Below are 27,287 nucleotides of genomic sequence, written 5' to 3' on the forward strand. Positions count from 1 at the left end.
GCTCGTTAGTGATTTCTGCCTTTCTCTTCTGCCGCGTTGCAGAGGATGAAGCGTTAAATAGAAGTTCTTTAAAAGCTGTTGGTTTTGTGGAGCTGAAGTCTCGGTGTGGGCTGAGGTGTTGGAGGTGGGGGTCAGGCCGCCCCCCGCGTCCCGGAGCTGCTCTCATGGAGAGCAAAGCGTTCAAGGGTTAGTTTTCGCCTTTTGGACAAGTGTTCGAGTCAAAATAGAGAGGGGGGAAGATGTACAATGAAGCGATCCGATGAGTCGCAGGTTCATTGATCACTTTCAGTGCCCTCATTTGCCCTGAGCACTTTTTGGATGTCTATTGTAGCGTCCCTAGATGTCTGAGTTTTATTAAACGAATGTCTATAAGCTCTAATGGGGACAAGAACACCACAGTTAGGTGTGATCACATAAAAAGAACTTTCCTTCCTTGGCTGGCTTGGAGTCTAATTAGTGAACTGGCCACAGACCACAAGTCTGTTTAATTCCCAGGAGAGCTTAGGAGGGAATGACAAGTAGAGGGTTGGCTCTGCAGGGCTGCTGCTCAGGTCTATAAAGTGGTTCTTTTCTCAGTAAAACCCTGTGGCTTTTGGGTGCTGTGTGTGGGCTGTGAGGCTGCACCCACAGCTGGTGGCTGACCAAGCCAGGAGAGGTTACTTAGCTCATGCACAGGGACTGTCGAGGAATCAGGTACAAGTTATGTTGATAAGTGTGCACTGGAAATGATAGGTCTTGTCATGCATTTAGGTGGCACCACAGGCTGCAGATGACTTTCACTGCCATAGTGAGTTATTTTGATGATGCTATTCTAAAAATAAAGTTACTGAGTGATCTTGCTTTCGTAGACAGCCTCTGCGTGGGGAGCGGTGGTGGTGAACTCCTGGTTTGTATTACGTTGCTAACAGTTCATCATTTGTCTAAGTTCCTGAAATGCTCATTTTCTTGGCAAGCCTCTTTTAGAGCTGTTGTAGGGAGACTCATTTATCTGGATGTGTATGCCAGGATTTGATCTTTAATACCTTATAGTGCAGATTGGCTTTTCTGCACAGTGCTCAGGAAGAAACAGGAACCAAGGGTAAATCAGAAGATCTGTAGCAAATCATTCTACCTTTGTGTAAAGGTGTTGGGATTTTTCAGTTCACCCAGTTTTATGTTGCACTTGAAGTGATGGATGAAACTGTTATGAAAGAATGTGTCTGGAGGAGAGCATCAAATGTAACTGAATCAAATATTGCCCTGTACTTTCATTAGGTTCTTCTTACTAACCTCAAACGTCCAAGTAGCAAAATCATATTGAGCTAGCAACCTGATACAAATGTGATGCTTTGATATGCAACACATATGATTTGATATGAGTTTGCAAGTCTTGCTGTATCAGTTGTCACCTTCTTTGGGTCTTTCCTGGGTTTTTCCAGGGCATCTGAAACTGTTCAGGTAAAAACTAATCATAGAATCATAGAATGGTTTGAGTTGGAAAGGACCTTAAGATCATCCAGTTCCACCCCCCTGCCATGGGCAGGGACACCACACACTAAACCATGTCACCTAAGACTCCATCCAGCCTGGCCTTGAACACTGCCAGGGATGGAGCATTCACAATAATGTTCCTTAAATCATTTTTCTTATATCTTATCTTGCAGCGTGATGTGCTCTGAGGTAATTACAGGTTTGAAAAGGTGTAAGCTGAAATAGTGTTCATCATTAAAATACTCTCCTACTTTTCCCTTCGTTTGCAGGAGCAGCAGACAATTATGGAGAGTTCTTCTGGGCAGATCATCTTTAAGAGAACCAGTAAGTCTGTGTCCTGCTAAGCAGTTTTGCCCATCACTGAATGGACTCTGTGGCTGAATATATCACTTGTACCTCTCTTTGAATATTAGTGAAAATATCCTTTGCTGCTTTCCTCTCTTCCTCAGTGCAATTTTTGTCCCTCTGTCTTTGCTACTTGTTCATTCTTCCACTCCTTGTTTATAGCTGCTTCATGACCTGGAAGGGTGTATGTGAAAAGGTGATTCCCTTTCTGAAGCTGACACAAGTGCTACTTGCTAGACTGGCTGTCCTGGGCTATTCATGAATGGTACAGCTTGCTTCTTTATTTTCAGGGATGGAGCGTGTGCTTTGAAGAATTTGCCCAGAGGTTGGAAATCCAGATGTTTCTGAATCCAGTCCATTGCCTCCTCTTTCCTCTCCCTTCCCGTGATTAGGCAAGGCAGTGAGCTGCCTGGTGCAATTATGTACCTTGAATCAGTCTGAATCATAGATGCTTGTCTTGTGTTGTTCCTGTCTCTTTGTGGTGGTGGAATTTCTTTGCTTCACTTAAATTTAACAGATCTGATTCTCAGCAGTGTACATTGAGGAAACTATTCAGTAGTATTTGGTTCTCTTATTTTTTTTAGGCACAGATTGAGTCAGAGTTGAACAATCACTTGCAGAGATTGTCAGAGGGACTTTCATACTATAAGCCTCCAAGGTATAGTAATTCCTGATTTTAGGAGTTAACATCTAAAATGGGGCCTCCTAATAAGTAGCGAACATGTAGACTATTTCTTTCCGATTACATAAAAGTAGATGGTTACTCCCTTGCATGACTTGAGCTTTCAGGAGAGAAGTAGCAAGAGAAAGCACTTAACTCCATAACATTTTGGGGTATGAAATGCAGACCAGAAAGAAGTAACAGCAAGTTTCTGCTGTCATTACTCATGTTAGGTAGCTCTTAACCCTTACCTCTGGTGAGCTGCAGCCATCATGTGAAAGTGTGCAGCCTGTGGAGAAGTGACTCCTTTTGGCACTCAGTCATCCCAGAGGGATATCCAGAGTTCTTCACTGGGAAAGGTGGAATGAATGTAGCCTGCATTACAGTAATAAGATTGTGAACACTCTTGAGTTTTATGTGTGGGAAGGTTACAAAATATTGTTGTATGAAATATTGAAAGGCTGTTGAGGAAAAAGCAAATGTTCAGTTTAAACAGGTAAAACTGAGAAGTCTGAAATGAAACCTGATGCAGTTCATTTCTTGGGATTGATACATTTTTAGTGACTAAAATTTCTTTTTTTCTTTAGTACGACTTCAGCAGAAAAAGTAAAAGCTGATAAAAGTGTAGATGCTCCACTGAAAGAGCTGGGCCTGAGGGCCAGCAAGTTTTTGGTGAGTGAAGGTGCTTTCTGGTTATTTTTAATCCCTGCACTTGGAATGCATTGTTAGTAGGATTCTGATAATTAAATAAGCCTCTTGATGTTGAATAAAGGAGGTACCTTTATTTAAATGACAGTTATGCTCCTTTTGCTGAAGCTAAAGTGGCTACATCTAAGTGACATCAAAGCTTCTGTATTTTGCTTTAAGCAGAAGTGTAACTAAAGCATTTGCCTGATGCAGAAACTGTCTTTTGGCATGTTTTATAAATTACTTGTTTTGAAGAGAAGAGCTGCGTGAATATTTGGAGAAATCTTCATCCTGAATGAGTTCAGTTGTCTTTTATCCATTTCAGAGCATCTCTATCTTTCTGGTTTTCCAGGGTCTGGATGAAGAGCAGAGCGTGCGTTTGTTACAGTGTTATCTTCAAGAGGATTACAGAGGAACAAGGGACTCCCTACCGGTCTGTAGCTCCATTTATGTTCTCTTTAATCTACATCTTTCTTTAATACCAGTAGTTTGTTGATGCCCATGGTCACATGTGAGTCTGAGTTCTGATTTGGAAATGGCTTTGTAGCTTTTCTTTGAACCTTCATTGCTCCAGTGCTGCTCTAAGGAAATGTATATTCAGAACTTAATTTTCTAGTACCTGCTTGAATCTCTCTGCAGGAACTCAGCTTCTATTTCTATCACAGGAACACAGGAAAGCTGCAGATTGTGAATGAGAGTGAAGATGAAGAATAAATACATTGTTAAAAATGAGTGTTTTGGCTTTGTGCTTTTGGAATCTGTCATTCCAAAAGAAAAGAAAGAAAAAATGTCTTTATTTCAGTCCTTTTCTTTGTGAATGTGTATCTTGTCAGTAGGTATTTCTGCAGTAACTACTTCTTTGTTCTGTTGTGTTTTGCTTACAGACAGTTTCTCAGGATGAAAGGCAGAGTCAGGCTCTGATGCTGAAGGTTAGTAATTTCCACTGGTATCCGTAGAAAAGATCTGTTGCCAGAGAACCAACTTTGTTTCTATGGATCCATAAAATCTTGGAATAGTTGAAGTATTCCTTCTACAAAGAACGAGATTTAGAAAATGCTTTGATCATTTTGAACAGTGTTAATAGTTGCTACAGAAAAGAAATTTTAGGCTTAATATCAGGAATTTAGCTGGGCAGATGTACGTTCCCTTGTTTTCCAAAGCTTGTAGGCTTATATGTTATTGTCTGAAGGGGTAACTGAAATGGTGACCGCTGATCATATCTGACAGAGGATAATCAGGATGAGGAAGAGAGATCATCTCTCTCTTTTTGCCTTTCTTTTCCAAGTTTTCTCTCTTAGCAGTGTAATTACAGGCATGTCCCTGTGGGCATGTTTTACTGAGTTCTGTAAAGTTAATTATTCCCCCCCAGTAACTTAAAAACTGCTTAGTTGAAATTCCACCTAGTAATGTTTGAGCACTCTATGTTCTTGTGGTGAAGGCCTTGGCAGTGTATGGGGGAGGAGAGTGTTGTTAGACACAATACCAAGTTGATACCAATTGATGACACTATATATTCACAGCTTGCTGACTATTACTATGATGAGAGGATCTGCATTCTGCGCTGTGTCCTCCAACTACTCACTTATTTTCAGGATGAGAGGCACCCTTATATGGTGAGTAGAGTAACCTTGTCCACTTGTGATTGTAAAAGACAGTTGAGTGTGCATGAGAGAAGTTACTTTATCTGTTTGTTTATTTAAGGCTCAATACTTCCAGTGTGTTGAAAAGTTGGACAAGGAACTAGTTCCTAATTACTGGAAACAGTTTGAAGCACTATACAAAGCAGAAGCTCCTACATGGGAAACACATGGAAATCTTATGGTATTTTGTTTCTTGCTATTATTTATCGAACTTCTAAAGTCTTCCCTTATATGTCATGTGTTGGAAAGTGTGGATGTGCAGATGCAGTTAGAAAGGATGTTTCTCCTGGTCCAAGAAACCTAAAATTTTTCTGTAACAGAGCACACTTTTGCTCAGAAACAGTTGTGTGGCACGTACATAAATCCATTGATAGTCCTAGGCTAACAGATCCATTTATGTGTAGTTGTCCATAATCTCTCTGCATCAGCACACTCTGTGTTTATAATGGCTCTCCTTGCCACTGATACAAACTGCTGGCTACACAAGCCATTGAAATGCTTCAACACTCCTTAATTTCCAACTGCTCTGACCTGTGAGCTTCAGCATGTGATGGTAGAACTTCTCCTTGTGCAGACAGAACGTCAGGTTTCCCGTTGGTTTGTGCAATGCCTCCGTGAACAGGCCATGCTCCTGGAAGTCATCTTCCTCTACCATGCATACTTTGAAATGTCACCTGATGATCTGCTGGCATTTGCAAAGAAGTTCAAAGAACAGGGATTTGGCACTAGACAGACCAACAGACATTTGGTAGATGAGAGCATGGATCACCTGGTGGATCGGATTGGGTAAGTATCCTGTGTATTTGTGGGTGACTACAGAGCAAAACAGTCGTTTTCCTCAGGAGGGAAAAAAGCATTTATAGTTCTTGCTGCTGCCTCTTAAAATCACCACTGTGTCAAGCTAAGCTTATTGTGATGAAGGTAAAATAGCTTCTCTGGTCACATTGGAGGTTTGTGGCAAAATGAAGGTGTGATTGCAAAGTAGAGAAGTGTCTGTATATTCGCTTTAATCTAGTATATAATCCTGCCTCTTGTAAGAGTGGCAATGAAAACAATCCTGTGCTGGTACTCTGCCTGCTACCTGCATGGAGGCTAGCACCCCCGAACTGTGCTGTGAACTGTGTTGCCTCAGGTCAAGCTGTGGTGTGTCTGCTTACAAACGACAGTAGTGTCTTCATTTTGCTGCATGCAACATAACTTAAGCTGTAGCCAGGGGGAATGAACACTCTGCCAGGTGGCAGAAAGTTAGAAAGAGGGAAAAGCTATCTTCAAATTTCAGTGACCTTTTCTATGTCTTTTCAACATAGAAATGATAGTTCTGAAGATTGTAATCTGTCATATACTAGAATTTCAGGACAAAATTTGGATTACCTGCTGTTAATCTCATGGAATTTCTCATTGCTTTAAAGAACAGCTGAACAAAAGCAAAGTAAAGGTTGGGTTCTGACCACTTATCAATAAAAAGAAATTAAACTTCTTCAATAAAGTTTCTGACCTACTTGCTTTTATTCTTCTCCTGTTTGTAGCTACTTTAGTGCTCTTATTCTGGTGGAAGGCATGGAAATCGACTCCCTCCATAAGCGTGCTTTGGATGGCAGGACTGACAGGCACAAATTAGCCAATAAGTGCATCCACCAGGTAAAGCACTGTCAGAGTAACCATTTGTCAGGCCTAAGGATACAGGACATACTGTGATTACCCAAGCAGCACTGTTTAAAGATTGTCTGTAAGTTTCTGATCCTTGAGTTTCTTGACCAAGTGCAGGAACTAGCATCTGCATAACACTCTGGGGCAAATAAGAACAAAATTAGTTCCTCTCCTCCTTATACTTCCTTGGTTGTCCTGGGCCTTTCTGTAAAGAAAGATGTGTGCAAAGAAATAGGCATTGTGAAGTTTCCAGATGGGAATGAAACAAAAGATCTGTAGTGTCCGTGCTTTTAGGACAGAGAACAACTAAGGATAGACTAACTGTAAGGCAGTAAACTGTGTAGGACAACAAACTGGCTGCAGGTATATAATTTGGTCAGTTGCATGTGTGGAATAATTATCTGCAAGGGAAAGGTGACAGCAAGAAGATGCAATCAGCTGTATACTTGCCAAATATTAACTTTTTTCAGAAGATCTCAATTATGTTGCTTTTGTCCTCTCTCCGTGCAGGAGATGGACAGTCAGCTGCTGCAGTTAGGGGATGTCTCACATCATGCTCCAGTGCTTTTGGCCTGGGCTCTGCTCCGTCACACTCTAAACCCAGAGGAGTCAACAAATGTTATCAGAAGAATGGGCAGCACTGCCATCCAACTGAATGTTTTCCAGTATCTGACAAAGCTGCTGCGATCACTGAACAGTGGGGGGAAGAATGTGAGTTTCTTAGAATCTATATGTAAGCTCTTGAAGGTTTTTAGCTGCTGCTGTACTGATGTAAGGGTCTGATGGGAAGCAGATGATTTTGAACCAATGTTCTTTGCGACTAAATCTGGTTTTAAGCTGACTGTGCAGTAAAGGATGTTTTAGCATTTTAGCATCTTGAAGATCAGAACTCAAGTTGAAATGAGACAGATTTTTATGCCCAAAGAATAATAAAAAGCTTCTGGGAGTTGAGGAACTACATCTCTTTTGAGCAGAATAGACTGCATTTGATCACATTGGTTGATTTGCCTCTCTAGTGCCATTGTGCATCTTGAGTATTAGATGATTTAACTCTGCACTGTTCTCTGTATATGGTTTCATTAGACAATACCATGTATGAAAGCAAAATATTTTAACATAGAAACTAGTGGAAGCAAATCTTTTTGACTTCCATGAACACAGAGTTTGTATTCTTTCTTTCCAGTGTGCTACCAGCACTGCTTGTTTGTGTATTTATGGACTTATTTCCTTTGTCCTGACATCACTGGAATTGCATACGTTGGGCAATCAGCAGGTAAGCATGCAAGGGTCTTTGCCTCTGTTACCTAATTTAAAATAACCTGTCATAGTGATGCTGACTGCCTTTGTTAAATCATAATCCTGCATTTGAGACTGCAGACTTTGTGATTTAGATCTAAAGGAGTGATCTGCTGGTTTTCCTGCTGCGTTCACACAATGCAAACCTAGTAAACACCTCTGCAGACTGGCTGATTAATAATGAAAGAACATATCTTGCACTTGGAAGTCCTATGGGTTTGAAACTAATTGTTAATGTGTTATTTCCAAAGCAATGGAAATAATACATACTTCATTTCCAAGTTTGAGAAGACATCATCTGCCCTTTGCAGATATGGTGGATGTATTTGTCCTGGCCAGTCCACTCATGATGGATGGCTCTAGGCTGGTGGAGTGTTCTGGGTTGGGGAATGTTGGGTGTTTCATTCTGTTTTGACTAGAGGAAGTGGTTACATCTTGGCTGGTAAACATGATAACTTAAATTCCAAAGATGTGGCAGAATTTGATTGGGATGAAATTCCTCTGTGTAAAGTAACTTATTTTCTCCATCCTCTCTTCTTTTGAAGGATATAATTGACGTTGCATGTGAAGTTCTGACAGTTAGCAGCATTCCTCAGCTATTCTGGAAGACGGTGAGTGTGTTGGCAACTTCTTTGACTTACCTTCCTTATAACTGAAACTTAATAAAAGATCCCCTTTAGGAAAGGAACAGACTGATTGTATTTAGTTAGTTTCTAGGAGGGCCTGAGGAGCTAGAGTTCGTTTGCATCTGTCTTTGATTTACTTTTGCCCTTTCCTGCCTTTTAGGTACAGCCTTGGCTTTACTCTTGAAGGATACTGGAACAAGTTTTAATATAGGTGATAGTTGAAACCAGGGCTGGGATTGCAAGGATTGAACTAACTGCTGGCAAAAGCATCATGCTTATTTTTCTGTTGTCACAGAATTAGGATGATATGTGATGCGTTACAGTCTTATTTCCTGCCTTATACTTCCACACTGCCTCATGCTTTAGTCTGTGCAAGGACTGGAGTGATACTTTTGTGCATGATTAGTGTGCAATGTCCAACTTAAAAAGGAACTGTTTCCTTGTGCTCTACTGAGACCATTTTAGCATTTCTTTTTAGTAATAAAGTATTTGTTTTCTGTTTTCACCACCAGGAACCTACTGCAGGTCTGGGGATTATCCTGGACAGTGTGTGCGGAATGTTCCCCAATCAGCTTACTCCTCTCCTTCAGCTGCTGCAAGCCCTTGTGTCTGATAAATCTACTGCAAAAAAGGTACAGCATCTCTCTTGGTGTTCAGGAGATGATTGATTTCAAGACAAGGATAGCATGCTGTGTGATAAGGCTGTGTGATTCTTTCCATTACATGTGCTTATCTTAACTGCAACTTTAGATAACAGACATTAAGCTTTTGTCAAACAGTGGACAGGAATGCTTTTTAGTTCTGTGCTGTTGCAGGCTCCTAGAAAACTTTACTCATGAAGGTGAAGTTACTGCCTAATTTTTTAGGTTGTACTTATAAGAAGTTCCTGATTCATTAGATGAGATACGTCTGGACATGTGGGCTGTCTAATAATGATTGATGTATTGGAAGGATCTTGTACATGTCAAGAGAACTTGCCTATTCCTGGAGATGGCCTGGTTGATTAATTTTTAAGGCTGTATGGTTTAAGCTCTCTCTGTGTGCAGGTATACAGTTTCCTGGATAAAATGTCCTTCTATATTGAACTGTACAAGCATAAACCTCCTGATGTGATCTCTCATGAAGATGGCACGCTTTGGCGCAGACAGACTCCAAAGCTCCTCTATCCTCTTGGTGAGCACTTAACCTTTTCTTACTGAAGTACTTTGTGGAAATTGGGGTGTAACTCATTGGTAAACTTGTGGCTGTATTTCTCCTAAGGACTAGGTCAAACCAACCTGCGGATACCTCAGGGAACAGTGGGCCAAGTGGTGCTGGATGATCGGGCTTATGTAGTACGATGGGAGTATTCCTACAGCAGCTGGACACTGTTTACTTGTGAGATTGAGATGCTGCTTCACGTTGTATCGACAGCAGGTGAGATAGGTTGGGAGTATAAAAGAGAATAAATAATTAGTAATTGGTATCAGTTTAAGGTTAATAGTAGGATTGAACAGCTCTGATTACTTTCAAAAGAGCATGAAATACTTGTCCAGAAACCTGACTTCTTAATTATTATTATAATACTGTATAATTCACTGCAAGAGGCCAAGAGCATGTAGTGAGATGAGATAGTTATTAGATGAGAGAAAAGTTGAGATGGGTAAAATAAATGGGTTTTGGCATGGGGAATGCTCGTAGGGCTGTATGATGAGGTTAATGTGCACTGTTCCAGAGCTGATTACTGCTTAAGTATGCGTTTGCGTTCTAGTGTTAGTTTTCTCTACCCAGATGTGATTCAGCATTGCCAGAGGGTCAAGCCAATAATTGACCTGGTTCATAAAGTCATCAGCACTGATGTATCGATAGCAGATTGCCTTCTGCCCATCACATCACGAATCTACATGCTCCTGCAGAGGTAAGTCACTGACTGGCAGGAAGTCACTGGCACCTGAGAAGGTACAATGAGCTGGAAGAATGGCTCAAAATTACTCATTTTGCCAAGAGCTTTGCAAGAAGTGTGTCTCGGTGCTTGAACTCCCCAGGACTGGCGTTCAGTTCTCAAGTCTCTTGTGGCTATGCACTGCTCAATGCTTTGATGCAGCAGAATACCCCCTTCTTCCACTTCTTTCCTGAATGTTGTGCAATTTTATCCATTTAAAGGCATTTTTTACTAGTAGCTATATTGACATGAAAGGGGAATAAAACATATCATTAGCGCAGTAACTTCCAGGTGTTAAAACAGTTGTACTTATTAACTCTCCTCTGGTGTTAACTGCCTGGGAGTTGATGTTCTGCTGCATAATTACTGTTTGCTGTGACAGTGCTGTCTTGCCAGCTTTGCCTCTTGCCGTAAATTCATCTGACTCAGGTGTGAGGGGGAGGCAGCAAGCCTAGACTGGAAGTGCAGACTCTGGTGTCTGTATTTACCTACTTAGATTTTATACATGTGTACCTTGGTGAGAGAAGCTTTTTTGATTAACAAGACAGTATATATGCTAGAACACAGTGCATTTTATTGATACTATTTCTCTTCTGTAGGCTAACAACTGTAATCTCTCCCCCTGTGGATGTTATTGCTTCTTGTGTCAATTGTTTGACAGTACTGGCTGCTCGGATGCCAGCCAAGGTGAGGAAATGACCTGGGTTTGCTGGGTTTGAGAACTAGTAGATGTATATATGGGAATGAGAGGGAATAGCTGTACTTATTCTCTTCCAGGTTTGGACTGACCTTCACCACACGGGTTTCTTACCATTTGTTGCCAATCCAGTGTCCAGCATGAATCACATTATTAGGTATTTGTCACCCCTTCCCCCTGTGTGTTTTTGGTGTCTAACCTATTCATACGATGTCGTAAGAACTTTTTGCCAGTGTGAAATCTTTGTGTCTGGCATGTCTCACTCGGAATCCTGCTATTCATTAAACTCTCTTGCTCATATGACAGTGCAGAGGGAATGAATGCTGGAGGCTATGGAAACCTACTGATGAGCATAGAACAGCCTCAGGGCGAGTACAATGTTACCATCTCCTTCCTGAACCTGATAACAACGCTTGTCAGGGTGAGTGCTTCTGGAATGGTCTGCATGGGAAATCAGCTGTAAGCTGTTATGATAGGAAAGTGCAATACAGCCATGTCTGAGATCCATGTGTGAGGGATCATTGGTTGACATTTCCTTCGGTGCTACTCCTTGTGCTTTCTCTGCAGTCTGATTCTTTCAAAAAGCCTGTTTTGATTCATCTGATCTACAAAATAATATGTCACTTGTAAATCTATGTCCTCATGCTCGATTGCTCACACTTGGAAGACATATGGCATATCTTCCTGCAAAAGTTTTCTTGTCCTCTTAATCAGAAGTGGGACAATAACATTTCTGTTTCTCCTAGGGACAACTTGGTAGCACCCAGAGCCAAGGACTTGTGCCCTGCATTGTGTTTGTCCTGAAGGAGATGTTACCAAACTACCACAAGTGGCGTTACAACTCTCATGGAGTGAGAGAGAAAATTGGTGAGGATATTGAAGGGGGCAGAAGGAGGAGGAGCGGATGAAAAGGGTCTCCTGCCTTCTCAGACAGAATGTGTGAATTTTTCCTTCCTTTTTTCGTCATACCTTTTGTAGCAGCCGTCTGGGATTTGCTTTGTACATCTAACAGAATTGCTAGGTGCTGTGGTTTGTTTGAAAAGAGTAGCAACTAGGCAACAGATCTTCCCAAAAATTCAGTAGTCCATTTCATATCTTGTTTTAGGGTGCCTGATTCTGCAGCTGATTCATGCTATACTGAATTTATGCCCTGAAATGGATCCTCGCAGTAGGTAAGACAAGTGATGCATCTCAGATCTGCACTAGCCTGGTTTACAGTGCAGGAATCCACTATTGTTTTGTTTCAGGTTTTGAATGCAAATGTTGAGGAGTCAACTGTTACAGCTGTGTAGTGCTGGTCTCAGCTCTTTTCTATGTTACTGAGTGCATAAAGAGTAGGAAAAGATTAAGGACAGAGCAAACCACTCTGGTTTCTGTAATATCTGGTGAAGAGAGAGAAAACAGTAAATAGATTTCCTGGGACATGCTGCCATCCACTTTCCTATTTGGTATATGCACTCTGAAGAAAGTAGGAGGGACAGTAAAGTAGGGGTCAGTGGGGGTGTAGAAATTAAGAGGTTACTTTGTGGTAGTTTTCTAAGTGCTGTGTGGTAAAATACTGCTGCAAGTGATATGTCCTGTGCTGTTTGTGTCTCACAGCAATGCCCCCAGCCTTCAGTCCCTGTGCATCTTCAGCCTGGCCAACACTGAAGCAGGGCAAGCTGTCATTAACATCATGGGAATTGGTGTGGATACTATTGATATGGTAATGACCTCCCAGTGTAACAGGTGAGTGGTGTGTTTCATATCAGCAGTGTGAGGAAAGAAGCAAATGCTATTTGAAAGGTAGCTTTGACTTGATGTGTTTAACAAGGGGTCAGTGTAGCAGCTAGCCATGGCAGCCTGCCTTTGTATGGTCTGAGGAACAAGCCTTGTTTGTTCCAGGTCTATATGTAGTCTTTGCTATACACTCTCCATTTCATGCAGTTGTTTTAGTTTGCTATTTCTAAATGCCATTTGGAGCTTCTGGTGGGTGTAAATGTGCTCAGTTGTTTAAGGCTTGCTAGCAGTTACAGTTTTTTAATACGGAATTCACTTGAACTCAAATTTGTAAGATGAATTAGAAGCAAGAGAATTAGAGCCAATATTAGTAGTTCTGTGTCTTTGGGTAACACCAGAGTGCAAATCAAGCTGTGGTCATGAATAAATTGTAGTAGAGCTTGAACTGTATTTTTGGAAGTGCTAGGAATGTGCAGTCTGTTCAGGATGGTTCTGAAGTAGTTGAAGTACTGTGGGAGTATTGAAGATATCTTTGGTGTTGAGCACCTTAACTTCCTTATGTGGCTTTCTGAAGGCTTGATCTTCTGCTTTAGCTGTGGCTGAATCCCTCTCCTTTCCTCTGTTCTCTTTTCCTGGCCAATTTTACTTGACACATAGCCAGTTAAACTTGCTAGCACATTGTTTCTGATAAAGTCTGCTGTTTTTTTCTTTCAAAACAAGTCTGGAACGAATCCAGACTTGCTGAGAAGAAAGTGAGACCTATTTGAGAAGCCTTGGCTTTAATGTCTCCTGAGAATGTTTAGCTGATAAGGAAAGTCTGGGGGGGGGAAAAACCAAAACAGGCTTAGAGCCAGTTTTATCTCTTCATGCAGTTTTGGCTCACTATAATTTCTGTGAGATTGGTTCTGTAAATGTTTCTCCCTCTGTCTTAATACACTTTAAATCTCTGTATCCTAAGGAGGGAAGAAAACCCTTGTCAGTAGGCTGTGAGGCTCTTTGTTGTTTTTGTTTGTTGCTGAAAACTCAGGGCTGGGTAGCCACTGATTTTGGGTGGATGTGTGAGGGTTTGTATTTCAGCAGCTTGTTTGTGGTGTCTTACAACCCCTGACTGATGGAGGATGGATCTTCCTCTTTGAATGTTGTGCAAATGATAAAATGTTGGTTGTCAATACAGTTTCTTACTTTGGTTTCTTTTTGTGGACACAGTGATGAGTCACAAGGCCATGGTCAGCTGCTGATCCAGACAGTTAAACTGGCGTTCTCAGTTACCAATAATGTCATCAGGTTGAAACCCCCCTCTAGCGTGGTGTCTCCATTAGAACAGGCACTTACTCAACATGGTATGTATTCCTCTGTGGGGCAGCTGTGCTTCTGTGTTACTTGCAAATAGTCAGTGTGTGTCTCATTACAAAGAGTAGATAAGATTGCAAGGTTCCAAAAGTGGTTTATAGTGATGTGAGAAAGCCTGTTCTCCCTCCTCTAAGGCACTCTTCTGGGACAGCTTCTAAAGTAGATATGGCTTCTTGTAATGTTGGAAGACTGACCTGGTTCTCACTTCCTGCTGTGGAAATCATTATTTGGTAAATAGTTACATCTTTCTGCATTTTCTTGTCCTTGATTTTAATTGCATTCTCTCCAGGTGCTCATGGAAACAATCTTATTGCAGTCTTGGCCAAATATATCTACCACAGGCACGACCCTGCTCTTCCACGCCTGGCCATCCAGCTGCTCAAACGACTGGCTACGGTAAGATGAGACTCACACAACTGCTCCTTTGCCCTTCAGTGCCTTTCAGTGACTGATTCCATCATTGAAATTATTTCAGGATCATTTCTTCAGGCTTTTTTTGTGCCAGGGAGCTTGATGCAAGTCAGTTGCAGGCAGTGTGGGCTTAAAGCAGTAAGGTGGAGCACATTATAAATCACATAAAGGGCCCTTCAGTTTTTGAACATCATCTTCTGCTGTTTCAGAAGTCACTCAGCATCTCACTGAGAGGCTTCACATGAGTGGGGTATTTTCTGCAACATCTTTGCACCTCCAATTGATCTCTTTCCACTTTCTTGAGCAACATTCTCAACACACTCTTAAATACAATTTCTACACCTTCTTAATTGGAACTTAAGTATCTTACCAAGAAGAGTATCTTGTTTAAGTTTTTATTGGGATCTTTTAGCTTTTCCTCTTAGACTTGCTCTTTCCAGCTACTGCACTTCTGAGAATGTGTTTGCAGTTTTATTAAAGGATATAAATCTGGCTCTGGGTTTATTTATTTCAAGAAACATTATTCCAAACCTTTTTTTTCCTCTTTGTTTTATGCTGTTTTGTCAGAACCCTTGAGGAATAGGTGAGGGATAGGAACAGAATTGCCGAAGAGGACAATTCGGGTCACTTTGCAGGTTTCTTCCTGCTTAACATTAACTTAGTTTTGAGTTCCCTCACCTATGTTCATAGATTTAATACCAAATATTTTGGAGTTTCAATTTGAAATGAAAATTGCCTTTTATATAGACAAGAACCATTCTGGAGAGGTTGGTTATTTCTGGTGTTTCTTTCCTTTTGCAGGTTGCTCCCATGTCTGTTTATGCCTGCCTTGGTAGTGATGCTGCTGCCATCCGCGATGCCTTCCTCATCCATCTAGAGAGCAAGATGGAGGACATGCGTATTAAGGTCATGATACTGGAGTTCCTCACAGTTGCAGTGGAGACACAACCTGGGCTCATCGAGCTGTTCCTGAACTTGGAAGTGAAGGATGGCAGTGATGGGTCAAAGGTAGAATTCCCTCACTATTTCAGGGCAAACACTGAGTTAACATAAGAACATCAACTGGGGCAGACCAGAGATCCCTGAGGCCCACTCTTCACTGTGACAGTGGCCAGTCAGTGAGAAAGCTGAAGATTGAGGTACAGTGAACAATACCAGTTTTCCAGAATACACACTCTGGTGCTTTGCAGTTCAAGGTCTTCTTGAGTTGGGACCTTTTGAAGGCACTTGGTCTTACAAAATCTTAGCTTAGCTCATTTGTTATTACTTTATGTTATGATTACATTCCTTGTAGTCATATACAAAATACTTGGTGGCATCATGTGCTCAAGATTTATTTCTCTGTGTATTGTTCAAGAGGAATAAAGCTTTAATAGGTGCCTACACAGTGTTTCTGTGGTGATGTAAGCTCTCTTGTTTCCTTTTGCTTCAGGAATTCAGCTTAGGGGAGTGGAGTTGCCTCCAAGTAGTCTTACAGCTGATAGATACCAAACAACAGGAGAGGTACTGGTGCCCTCCCCTCTTGCACCGTGCTGCCATTGCCTTCCTGCATGCTCTGTGGCAGGACCGTCGCGATAGTGCCATGCTAGTGCTGCGGACAAAGTGAGTTGGTTTTCTACAAGGCATTTTCCTGTCTTTTTTTTTTTTTCCCAAAACAATGGTTGATCAGACTTTTCAGGGATGTTTACATCTTAATGTTCATGTGCCCTGTAAGGGCATGCAGCGTGTGGGCTTTGAACTTAGTCTCTTAGGAAAGAAGATGAGAAGCCCCTACGTGTGTGTTTAGAAGCAAATATATACAGAGCTTGTATTTACCAAAGCATATTTTCTATTAAGTCAGAATGCTGCTATGCATGTGGCATGGGGGAGATCACTGATATTACTTCTGTATGTATCTTTCAGGCCAAAGTTTTGGGAAAATTTAACTAATCCCCTCTTTGGAACCCTTCCTCCGCCTTCAGAATCATCAGAGGTGAGTTACAGCCAAACGAAGTGAAGGTAGTTACGTACTTCTCTGAAGTTTCTAGGTGATATGTGAGCCTTTTTCTCTGCTTTCAGTTTTCTGAGAGCAGGTACAATCAGGTGGTTTAAACACAGGAGAGGAAGTGAAGACTTTCTGGCTTTGCAAAGTGCTCAGTACTCAGATTTTGCTTTTCTTTTTGTCTTTATAGCTCAGCGTCTTGGATACCTGTGCCTTAATCATGAAAATCATCTGTTTGGAGATCTACTATGTTGTCAAGTGAGTGTTTGGTAGTCTCTCCTTCATCCCTCTACTTTACCTAGGTTGTGTGTGTTAAATCTCTATTAGACCATGCAGATTTTGAGGGACAAAGTACATGTAATCCTGTGAAAATGTGGGAGGAATAGTGATTTATAAACAAATGACAAAGATGCATTTGAGATTCTTGCAGTTGCCAATTGCAGAAAGAGATGTTACAGTCTTTCTGCAGCCGGTAGGTGAGGATGTTAGTATTTTCCTTGTATCCTGCAATGAGAATATACAGTATTTATTAAACCTAATTGTAAGCTAAGCTAAGTACATCTCGTATAGTGATTGCTGAATGACATTTTAGTAGTTTTCTCCCACTTTGTTTTACTGAACGTAACTGTCCTTTAAAATGTTGAAAAGTTCAGGATTGACTAAAATCTCTGCTTAAAAAAAAAATAAAATCACAGATTTTCTTCAGGGATCATGTTTTTCCTTGGCATTTAATGCAAAAAGTGGGATTCCCTGCACAGGTCTAATATGTGGAATAACCTTCACTTGCAAGCTGTGTCCTGGGCTTTCCTGAGTCTCAGAAGAAGTATATTTTCTGACCAAAGAATAAATGAAGATAACTTCTCCTCTTGGTTTGGTGTTTGGTCAGGGGCTCACTGGATCAGTCCCTGAAAGACACGCTGAAGAACTTCTCCACCAAAAAGCGCTTTGCCTACTGGTCAGAATACGTGAAGTTACTGGCAGAGCATGTGGCAGAGACAGAGGGCAGCAGCTGTGCCTTCATGACAGAGTATCAGATGCTCATCTCAGCCTGGCGGATGCTGCTCATAATCTCTACGAGCCACGTAAGAGCTGCCTCTTACCTCTCATGACAATCTGAAATGAACCTTTTGAATTCGACAATATCAACTTCATAGGGCCAGCTAAGCGCTAATGAAGAATTCACTGTTTCTCTTTCAATTTTGCTGTTTATGTGCTTACAGCACAAGATAGTACAAGAGGTTAGAGTAGGTGGTGTTTTGCTGTTTGTTCAAAACACGCATGTTGTCTTTCTGAGCAGAGGAGGGAGGTGGCACATAATTTGAATAGCAATTCTAAGCAATTCTGGAATCCCAAAGAGATTTGGCTGACTCAAGTGAGGTGGCGATGCACCATTAACAGAAATTAGTCATTGCTGACTTCTTGTCAACTGTTAATGTTATACTTCCGTGATTTCTATCAAACTGCATCATTCAGCAGCTGTAAATTTAGTGATTTTTTTTTAAAGTAACAAATGAAACTAATAGACTGATGTTAGGTTGCTAAGAAGGTGCATCTTTTGTTGTGCTTGACTGATCTCTGTTCCTGTGGATCTTAGGCTGATATAATGCACCTGACTGATTCTGCAGTTCATCAGCAATTGTTTCTGGATGTGCTCAATGGCACCAGAGTTTTGGTAGGTGGCACTTCCTGTCAGTTCTTTGATTTCCCAGTTGCTCATCTTCTTTGTACTATGAGGACTTCTGTTTCTGCAGCTGTCTGCCATCATGGGTTTTTTAGATCCTGTGAATTTGGGCTGAAACAGTGTCTCTCTCCCTGAATTGATGAGCTGCTTATAAATCTTTATTTTGTGTGTCAGTCATTAGTGACTGACCCTGCAGAGGGTCCTGACTCGGCTTCCCTCAATGCTGGTAGCTGCTAAAGAACAAACCTGGTCATTTGGTGGTGGTGCTTGGGCTGAGGATTTCTTAAGTGTCTTACGTGTGACTGTTGTGACTGTAACTCTTGCAGTATTTCTTCTTAGCTCCTAGTTCCCATGTCAGTATCCTGTCTGCAGCTGGGGTCTATGCTATGTACCCTTCTTCTGATCCTGCTCAAACAGTGGAAGGGGTAGGTATTTTGTTTGGATAGTTACTTGTCATTGCTAAATATAAAAACTTGGGAGATTATGTGGAAGTGTTTTGCTCTAGAGAGATTCCTTTGGTGATTGGGGAGGAAACTGAAGCCTTATCATAGAATTCTCTTTTGGGATGGCTCATGTCTGTAGGTTATTGCTGAAATCTCTTGTAGCAATACATTTAAGGTTTGGCTTTTGTTTGCTGGTGAAAAGTATATCAAAAAAGCCTTTTAGTCCTATATTTTCACTGTACTGTGGAGTGTCTGTAGTGAGGTTCAGGTGGTGACTTAAACTTGGAAGAACTGCTTTTATTTGTGTGGATCACATAAATTATAATCCACACAGCTCAGTCAGGTGATGTATTTACTGAGAGATGTTGTCTAATCTGAAGAGCTCTCCCTTTTTGTTGTCAGTGAGTTGGGGTCTGTGGATAAAATCATAAACTCCTTGACGCAGATTTTGGAGGGAGTACTCCAGGCAGATCAGCAGATGATGGAGAAAACCAAAGCCAAAGTGTTCTCAGCTCTTATCACTGTTCTGCAAATGAAGGAGATGAAAGGTGAGGTGGTGTGTGTGCAAGACTGGGGCTGCCATGGCTGAATACATCCCAATGCTCTAGAGTTTCCATGGTGAAGGTGTTAGTAGTAGTACAGGATGCTGGATATAGTCACTGACCTGTGGGACTTCTCTACTTGTTTCTTACCTGATGTAACTTATTTTAGCAAGAGAAGAGGTTTATCATTCAAAAAATGTGGATGTTTTCCCTTCTCTTGTGTTTCCCCAGCAGTAACCTCTGTGTTTGATAGAGACATGACAGGTTTTGGAGGCATGACAGCTCAGGAGGTGTGGGAGGGACACCCTGGAAATGCCATGTCACAGTAATGCCTTAATGTAGGGCTGAGACTCTGACATGGATTTCTAGTGAGAGATAACAAAAGACCCAAACAGAAGAAACTCTTCTGAGGGTACATTTTGTTACAAACCAGAGAAACCAGTGTGGTCATTACCTCTGTCACTTTTGGGGCATCTTACACTGCAGTAGCACTTGACCCTCCGTGGAATATGGGCATTATTTCTCTGTACAACACATACAAAGGCAGCTGTGGTGTTGGGAATGTATCAGTTTGCCTTTCTGTGTATTCCTTGTCCCACTGCTTTGGGGCCTGCAAGTCCACGTGTTTCAGAAAATAAATAGGAGGGTTGGGTTGGGTTTTAATGTTTTTCTTTGTTGAATTTGAGTTTCCATTTGTGCTGGTAAAAGGTGGTGCAATTTATTATGATGGTTTTGGTAAGAATGTGGTATTTATGTGGACTCAATGAACATATACTGCACCCAGTCTGCATGGGCCAGTACCAGCAGCCTGGAGCAATGGGTAGGAAATGCTGTAGTGAGCAGTTGTGGAGTATTCTGTCCATAGTAGTGCTTGATTTGTGCTTTGAGATGTCATGAGTTTATATGATTTCTTGGTAAAACCACATATTTCTGCTATCCAGATGAGCATCTAATCCCTTAGTACATACTCCTAGACCTAATCATTTAACTTAGTCACAGCTCCTCACATTCTGTTTAGTAGGTTTTGAAGTGAAAACAGAATAAATACTAACTCCAAGAAATGTGGCCTAATGATGCTATCAGTTAAACTGGAAACCTGAGTACCAGGATTGTGTGTTAACTGTGGCCTGTTGTTTGTGTGTCACAGTGAATGAGATCCCACAGTACTCCCAGCTGGTGCTGAGCGTGTGTGAAACACTCCAAGATGAGGTCATTGCGCTCTTTGATCAGACTCGACACAGCCTGACCTTGGGAGATGCTGCAGATGACAAGGACAGCATGGAAACAGATGACTCCTCTCGACTGAAACACAAAGACCAGCGAGATGGGGTAAAGAACCTTTCACCTGCTTCGCAGTGTGTTTCTTCTCTGTAGACAAAAGTTCCATGTATGTTTGGAACAACTTCCCCTTGCAGCCTGCTGCCTGTGAGGGAAGCCAAGTGCCTTAATTTATGATTCTGAGATTGAACTTTAGGTTGTGTTAGTAAATGCTTTCAAGATTTTCTTGGTACCCATTTCAAGCCTATGCCTACTTCTCCTTTCCTTGTCACAGCAGGTGTGTGTTCTGGGTCTGCATCTGGCTAAAGAGCTCTGTGAAGTTGATGAAGATGGAGACTACTGGCTACAGGTTACTAGGAAAGTCCCTGTGCTTCCTACTATCTTTGCTGCATTGGAGATCAGCCTGAGAGTTAAGCAAAACCTGCACTTCACAGAGGCCTCATTACATTTACTGCTGACCTTAGCAAGGACTCAACAGGTGAGAGGTGCAGTGAAATGAGGGCATATAGCTATACATTTTTAATAGGAACCATATAGCTTGTTATTCTGTTTGCAGTTCAGCTGAACAATGATCTGTAGATAAAGGAGTTTTTTAGAGGCTGCAAACAGTAGGTCCTGTGTGTATGTCTGCTCAGTTAGCCTTGTTCTTGATAATGGGGTGTCCTGGATAGAAGAGCTGAGCCAGAGCAGACCTGTAATTTAGAGCAGGCACTTTCACTGAACGTATACTTCACAATGCACATTATCCTCCTCTAGTTAAAGCAGCATTAAGTGTTGGGACCTGCTTTCTCATTAGTTGCAATAAAGCATTATTTTTCTATTACAAATTCAGCTTTAGGTGAAAGCAAGGGCATTCCAAAGCCAGCCCTTTCCAAAGATTATGTGTGTACCAAAGCAGGTGCTGTTGAAATGGAATTCACAGTACAGTTATGCAGGTTAGATTTTACTGGAAGAACAGTGTTGCTTTTCTGGATACTGAATTGTTATCAACATAGAAGTGTGTGCAGATGGAAGTTCTCTGAAAGGGTGGTGACAGTGCAAAGAACAGAAACATCTCATGCAAAATAAGTCTCTTTAGTCTCAGACAGCGAAGATACACACATGTTTTAACAGTAGTTGGTTCTGTGCCTTGTAGGGAGCAGCAGCTGTGGCTGGAGCTGGTGTCACACAGAGTGTCTGCCTGCCCCTCCTTAGTGTGTACCAGCTCAGCACTAATGGATCCATTCAGGTGGGTGCTGCTTCCTTTGTGTGGGAATGTGCCAGGAGAGCTTGCCCTGCCCTGCCTTGCAGATGCTTGGAGCAGTTACCCCTAGAGACTGGAGACAGCTAAAATGGTGTGATGGGGTTGTGGCAAGTACCATCCTGGGCAGGAGTGTAAAGCAGTCGTTTATCTTTGTATCTGCTTTGTTCAGACATCTGCTTCATCACGGAAGTCTCTGGATGCCCCCTCCTGGCCTGGGGTCTATCGTCTCTCCATGTCACTGATGGAACGTCTGCTTAAAACACTCAGATACAACTTCCTGACAGAAGCACTGGACTTTGTCGGTGTCCATCAAGAGAGGATTCTTCAGGTACATCACATCCTTCCTCTGTGATGGTTCGCTTGGCTTCTTGTTGCAACAGCAGTGGGAACATGTCAGCAAGTGCAGAAGCACTGAAAAGAGGTTCCTGCCTCAGAAGGATTTACAGTGGAAATAGTTCAGTAGCAGGAGGAGGATGGAATATCCAAGCCATGCGGTCAGGCAGGGATGATCGTTATGGTACTTGTTAGAGCTGGGCAGTCACCATCGTTGAGATGAGCTCTTGGGGTTATAACTTTGCTACAGGTGTTTAATAGGCCTGTTAACACAGTAGCAGAAGTGGGAGTTTGATGGGAACTCACCTTGTGGCTGGCTGATCTGGAAAGAAACGTATGGGAGCTGTTCCTGGAGGTGGCTTCAGTTCAGCCTTGCTCAGATAATGCAAATGTTATGATCAAGGTTCAGTTACCATTCGGGTCAGCAAATAGTGGGTTGTGTCAGTGCAGGTGTGCTGAAGAGTTCTGTTTATAAGCATGGTCCGTGGACAAACAGCTCCCTCCTCATTTCACAGTGTGAAGTGCATTGACCTTTGACTAAGAATATAAAGTTCTGTGAGTCTGATCCATGTGCTGTGCAGCCACTTTCATGAATGAATTCTCTGTCCCTGAGGGCAGATCCTCTGAATCTTCAGCTTTTTCTTCTAGAGAAGGGATTGGGATTTTTGTGATTTAACTGTCATTTGCTGACATTTTGCAACTGAAATTGCCCTGATTTCCTCCTCTCTCCTCTTCAGTGCCTGAATGCAGTACGGACAGTACAGAGCTTGGCCTGTCTGGAAGAGGCTGATCACACTGTTGGCTTCATTCTTCAGCTCTCAAATTTCACAAAGGAGTGGCATTTCCACCTGCCACAGCTTATGAAGGACATGCAGGTAGGAATGAGGATACTGCTGTAGATCAAACATTGCCTTGGGGTGCAGGGATTTGAATGTGTTAAGAAAAAATGGCACTGTATCACCTTTTTATTACTGCTCTCAATAGGAACTGTTGCTGAGGTCATTTAATTGTCTGTTCTGTCAGTACTTTGTCTGAGTTGAGTGGGGAAAATAACTGCTGGGGTCAGGGAAATGGTAGCTTGGGGAATTCAGTGGCTTACTCTCAGTTCTCAGTATCAGGAAAGCAAGACGCTGCATTGATCCTTTATGATCACAGTGTTCTGTTTAAGTGGATTTTCTAGCTTCCATCAATGGTAGTGAATAGATGGGCCTTGAGCTTTTAAGAGATTCCTCCCTTATTTATTTCAGGTGAATCTGTGTTACCTGTGTCAAGCCTGTACCTCCCTCCTGCACAGCCGCAAAATGCTCCAGCACTACCTGCAGGTGAGGACGGGGACCGTGAACCAAACTGGACATCAGGAGTGTTGCATGCCCATGCTCCTGGTTAAAAAGCAAATACTACTCAATATCCAGGCTCTTGGGTATTGAATTGATGTCAGTAATGCTAGTGGTGATCATTGACAATCATCAGTAGTTAGGATTTGCAATTCTCATGTGCAAAGAGCAGTCTGGACTTGAAAAACACTGGACTGTGTAAAGCCAGTCCTGGAGAAACAGCAGCCAGCGTTTGAATGGTGCTGTTACCATTTTATAGCTGCCTACACTGCAGCAAGAAGGGTGCATTGCTGTAGTACTCTGTGGTGCCATTAATTAAGCTACTGTTGAGCTGGTGTCCTTGATCTGATTTAATTTGTTGAAGAGAGCTCTTATTCTTGGGGAATCCTTAGATTCATGGGGTGGAGATGATGCATTGCTACTTGTGTTGTTTCAGCATTGCTGAAATTGCTGTGTTGATTAGAAATGCTTTTTCCAGGACATGGAATCTAAATAGCCTCTGCAGCTGCCTCCCTGCAATGCAGTGCCTCCCCCAATGCACAGTACACTTAGAGCACACTAAGTGTAGATTTTTGTGCTTCCAGCAAGTGACAGACTTTGGGTACCTTATTTCCACATTCCCTTTGTTCATAGCACTTTTTTTTTTCCCTCCAAGTATTCATCTTAGTGCAAAATAATCATATTTGTATCCAAGACCTTGAAGAGTTTGGGTTTTGTCTTTCTCCACAGACAAAAAATGGTGATTCTCTTCCAGCAAGTGTGACCCCCCGAGTGCAGCGTAACCCGCAAGCCTCCTCCAAACATCCCAGCCCTGAGTCAGAGGCAGCAGAGCAGAAAGCCCTGCTTACAGTGCAGTACAGCCTCTTGAAGATCCTCAGCAAGTGTCTTGCTGCCCTGCGCCATTTCACCCCCGACGTCTGCCAGATCCTCCTTGATCAGGTGAGGAAAGAGGAGAGGAGCTGCTCCCTGAAGGGGGGAGTTTTCAGCATGTCAGGTGATGTTCTGGGTGTGTGTAGAGAGGCACAGCCTGTCCTGCTTGAGAGAATGAGCCCACCAGACATCCATCTGTTGTTCTGCTCACAAAGCAGGACACAAGGTGTTTTCCTTAGGGATCAGGCACTGATCAGTGTGAAAGGAAGGCTTGGCTGAGCTTTAGTGTGATCTGCACGACGCTGTGGTTTGTGTGACCTTGCTGGAGCAGACTAATAACCCAGACTATTAACTTGTATCCTCAGTGTGCCACTCTTACAGAAGACATCCCCTTGTTATCCTCCTGTGTCAGTGTGACCCAGTGCCTGCTCTCCGAGTTCAGAAAGGAAGGTTTAAGCCTTGATTCTGGCTGCTAACTTTTGGACAGTTAACTGCCTTTTCCTGTGCTTGTAGCCACATATGCCTGCTGTTTGAAAACAATCTGGAAACAGTCATTACTTGGCTTGGGACCTGGAGAAGGTTCATCTGTGTGAGGAGAGCCAGACAGTCTGATTGTGCAATACTGTACAGAACACTCTGCTGCTCTTTACCTGTATACCTGAGATTTGATCTCAGTGCTACTAGTTCTCCATACAAAAAGCATGATGCAGGGACTGGGTATCCCTGTTACCATGACAATACCATGACAAGAGCATACTCATGGCCTCAAGGGTCACTTCTCTTTTCTTTCTCCACAGTCGCTGGACCTTGCTGAGTACAACGTGCTCTTCGTTTTGAGTTTCACCACACCAGCCTTTGATTCAGATGTTGCACCTTCCTTTGGGACCCTCCTTGCCACAGTCAACGTGGCCCTTAACATGCTGGGAGAGGTACTGGCCATTTGTCTGTCTGGGGGAGCACAGCAGTTGCAGTGATCTCAGCGTGCTCATTGAGCTGATACTTCAAAGAATGGGAATATCTCCTGTCTCTAATGCTTGTCTTCTTTTTCCTCCAAGCTGGATAAGAAGAAGGAACCTTTCCCTCAGGCTGCAGGGCTGAATATGCAAGAGGGAACCAAAACCCTCAAGTAAGTTTTTACCTTTTTGATTTGGTCATGGTCAAGGAACAGAACCTAATGCTCCTTGGATCAGAGCTGAGGTTTAGAGGCATTTGTGTAGCTTCAGAGCTTCTCACTCTGAAGCAGAGGAGTTCAGATAGCCCATCAGAAGCTCCCCAAAGCAAGCAGGGTATTTTCAGGGGAGGGTGTGTGAAGCCATCCCATCCCAAGTGATCCCACTGAGGATGCAGGTAAAGAGTTGTTGGATGCTTATTTACCAGTAGTTTTTTGTCAGCCTTCCCTGACAGCCGGCGTTTGAGAGGAACGAACAGTAACCGTTCCCTCATATGTACCCAGCACATGAAGCCTTAAGAGTTTTTAACCATGAAACCAGAGTGTGTTGACCTTTTGGTCTCCTGCTGATTGTGTGTTTCTTTGCACAGGTCTCTGCTCATGTTTACAATGGAGAACTGTTTCTACCTGCTCATCTCCCAGGCCGTTCGGTACTTGAGAGACCCAGCGGTGCATCCCCGTGACAAGCAGCGCATGAAACAGGAGCTCAGCTCTGAGCTGGTGAGAGCAGCTTGGACCCTGTTCGGTGTAAATGGGATTTGGGGGAGCAGGTTGTTTGTCTGCCCAGTAGAGCCCATTCCTCAGTATGATTTAACAGCTTGGAGCATCCTGGGGGGAGGGAAGGGGGACCTGTGTTTGATAGAGGCTAATGTGTTGTATGCTTCTGCTTTCAGAGTACTCTGCTCTCCAGCCTGTCCCGTTACTTCCGTCGGGGTGGTCCCTCTTCACCTGCCAGCGGGGTCCTACCCTCTCCCCAAGGGAAAGCCTCCTCCAAGCTGGGTCCTGAGGGGCAGGAGCCTTTGATTCAGCTCGTGCAGGCCTTCGTCCGGCATGTGCAGAGATAGATGCGATCCTGCCGCCGCCTCCCTTGCCAGGACTTGCAGCGGAACGATTCACATCCACCACAGAAGGCATCACCTTTGGCAGAGAGCTCGTAACAAGGACTGGGCAAGGGAGGGAGGCCTGGTGTGGGCAGGGGTGCAAACAGAGCTGTAACATCAGCAGCGAGATCCTGATGAACTCTTGCAACCCAGTAGCAGAGTGAATGTAAGAAAAGCCAAGAGCTTTTGGGGGTCAGCATGTGCACAGCCTGCCCGCTCCATCTGCTGAGCTGGGGGCAAGGGCTGAGCAGTCAAAACCTTTATTTTTATAGCTTGTACCTCAGCTGGGAAAGTTGTGGCTGGATGGAGAGAGGAGACAAACTTTCTGCTGGGCATTAACTCTGCTCTTAACACAGGTGCAATCTGCCGCTTCCTCCCAGCCAGAGCCCAGTTGAGGTGCAACCAAGGGATCAGCCAGCAATTCAGAGACCATCTTTCTACTGCTATTTTTGTACTGAATGGTTCAAGGCAAGATATGGTGTATGTGTGCTCACGCCTTCCCTTCACCCTGCAGTCTGTGTGTTGTGTGTGTTTCTGAAGAGCAAGGCCTCACTCAAAGTTTTTAAGGCAAAATTCCATTGCTCCAGTCTTGCAGTTTTTTGTAACTGTGCCCTATTTATACTGATATTAAAACCTTTATAGACAGCAGCTGGGTTCGTGGTTTCAGTGGGACACAGCAGCCTGTGGCACCAATTCTGCATCTTCTGTGTAGTAGTTCTGCTGGGCTGAAGCCCCAGCTAATGGTGGGGTGAGTTGTGGCTTGGGAGCGATAATCCAGGTACCTCTTGAAGCCATTTATAATCAAAGGTTGGATCCTTTGGCTTTCCCACCCTCTCCTTTTCTCTTACTCTCATGTCGGGGAACTTGAAGGAGGTTTTAAATGAGCATCACTATAAAATACTCCTCCTGCACACAGTGGTGTAGCCCATGCACACACATTACTCCGTGCTCAGGTCCAAGATGCTGCTCTGCCTGTTGCAGTGGCAGGGGAAGGCACATGTTCAAGCTAGAAGACACTGTCTGCAGTGAGGTTGAATTGTGCTGTTGAAGCTCTTAATAGATC

At 42.9% G+C, this 27,287-nt stretch overlaps 1 protein-coding gene across 1 annotated transcript; it reads left to right on the forward strand.

The window, feature by feature from the left end:
* Positions 1–1,739: 1,739 nt before the first annotated feature.
* On the forward strand, positions 1,740–26,872 carry NUP188 (nucleoporin 188kDa; the record flags this gene model as incomplete). The annotated part of the gene is made up of 43 exons (XM_010020106.1): positions 1,740–1,794; positions 2,400–2,473; positions 3,064–3,148; positions 3,516–3,596; positions 4,048–4,092; positions 4,684–4,776; positions 4,865–4,984; positions 5,378–5,589; positions 6,330–6,441; positions 6,961–7,161; positions 7,634–7,723; positions 8,292–8,357; positions 8,885–9,004; positions 9,419–9,545; positions 9,633–9,788; positions 10,143–10,269; positions 10,893–10,980; positions 11,071–11,147; positions 11,297–11,411; positions 11,737–11,857; positions 12,096–12,162; positions 12,590–12,718; positions 13,916–14,049; positions 14,349–14,455; positions 15,272–15,478; positions 15,903–16,072; positions 16,373–16,442; positions 16,642–16,709; positions 17,338–17,533; positions 18,046–18,123; positions 18,472–18,557; positions 18,978–19,123; positions 20,265–20,446; positions 20,673–20,873; positions 21,531–21,623; positions 21,808–21,966; positions 22,709–22,846; positions 23,219–23,293; positions 24,035–24,244; positions 24,973–25,104; positions 25,231–25,301; positions 25,715–25,844; positions 26,018–26,872. Coding segments are annotated over 43 exons (5,185 nt in total), but the record flags the coding sequence as incomplete, so codon positions are not given.
* Positions 26,873–27,287: the final 415 nt, after the last annotated feature.

This window comes from Nestor notabilis, unplaced genomic scaffold, assembly GCF_000696875.1.
Source record: "Nestor notabilis isolate BGI_N333 unplaced genomic scaffold, ASM69687v1 scaffold21148, whole genome shotgun sequence".
Classification (NCBI taxonomy): domain Eukaryota; kingdom Metazoa; phylum Chordata; class Aves; order Psittaciformes; family Psittacidae; genus Nestor; species Nestor notabilis.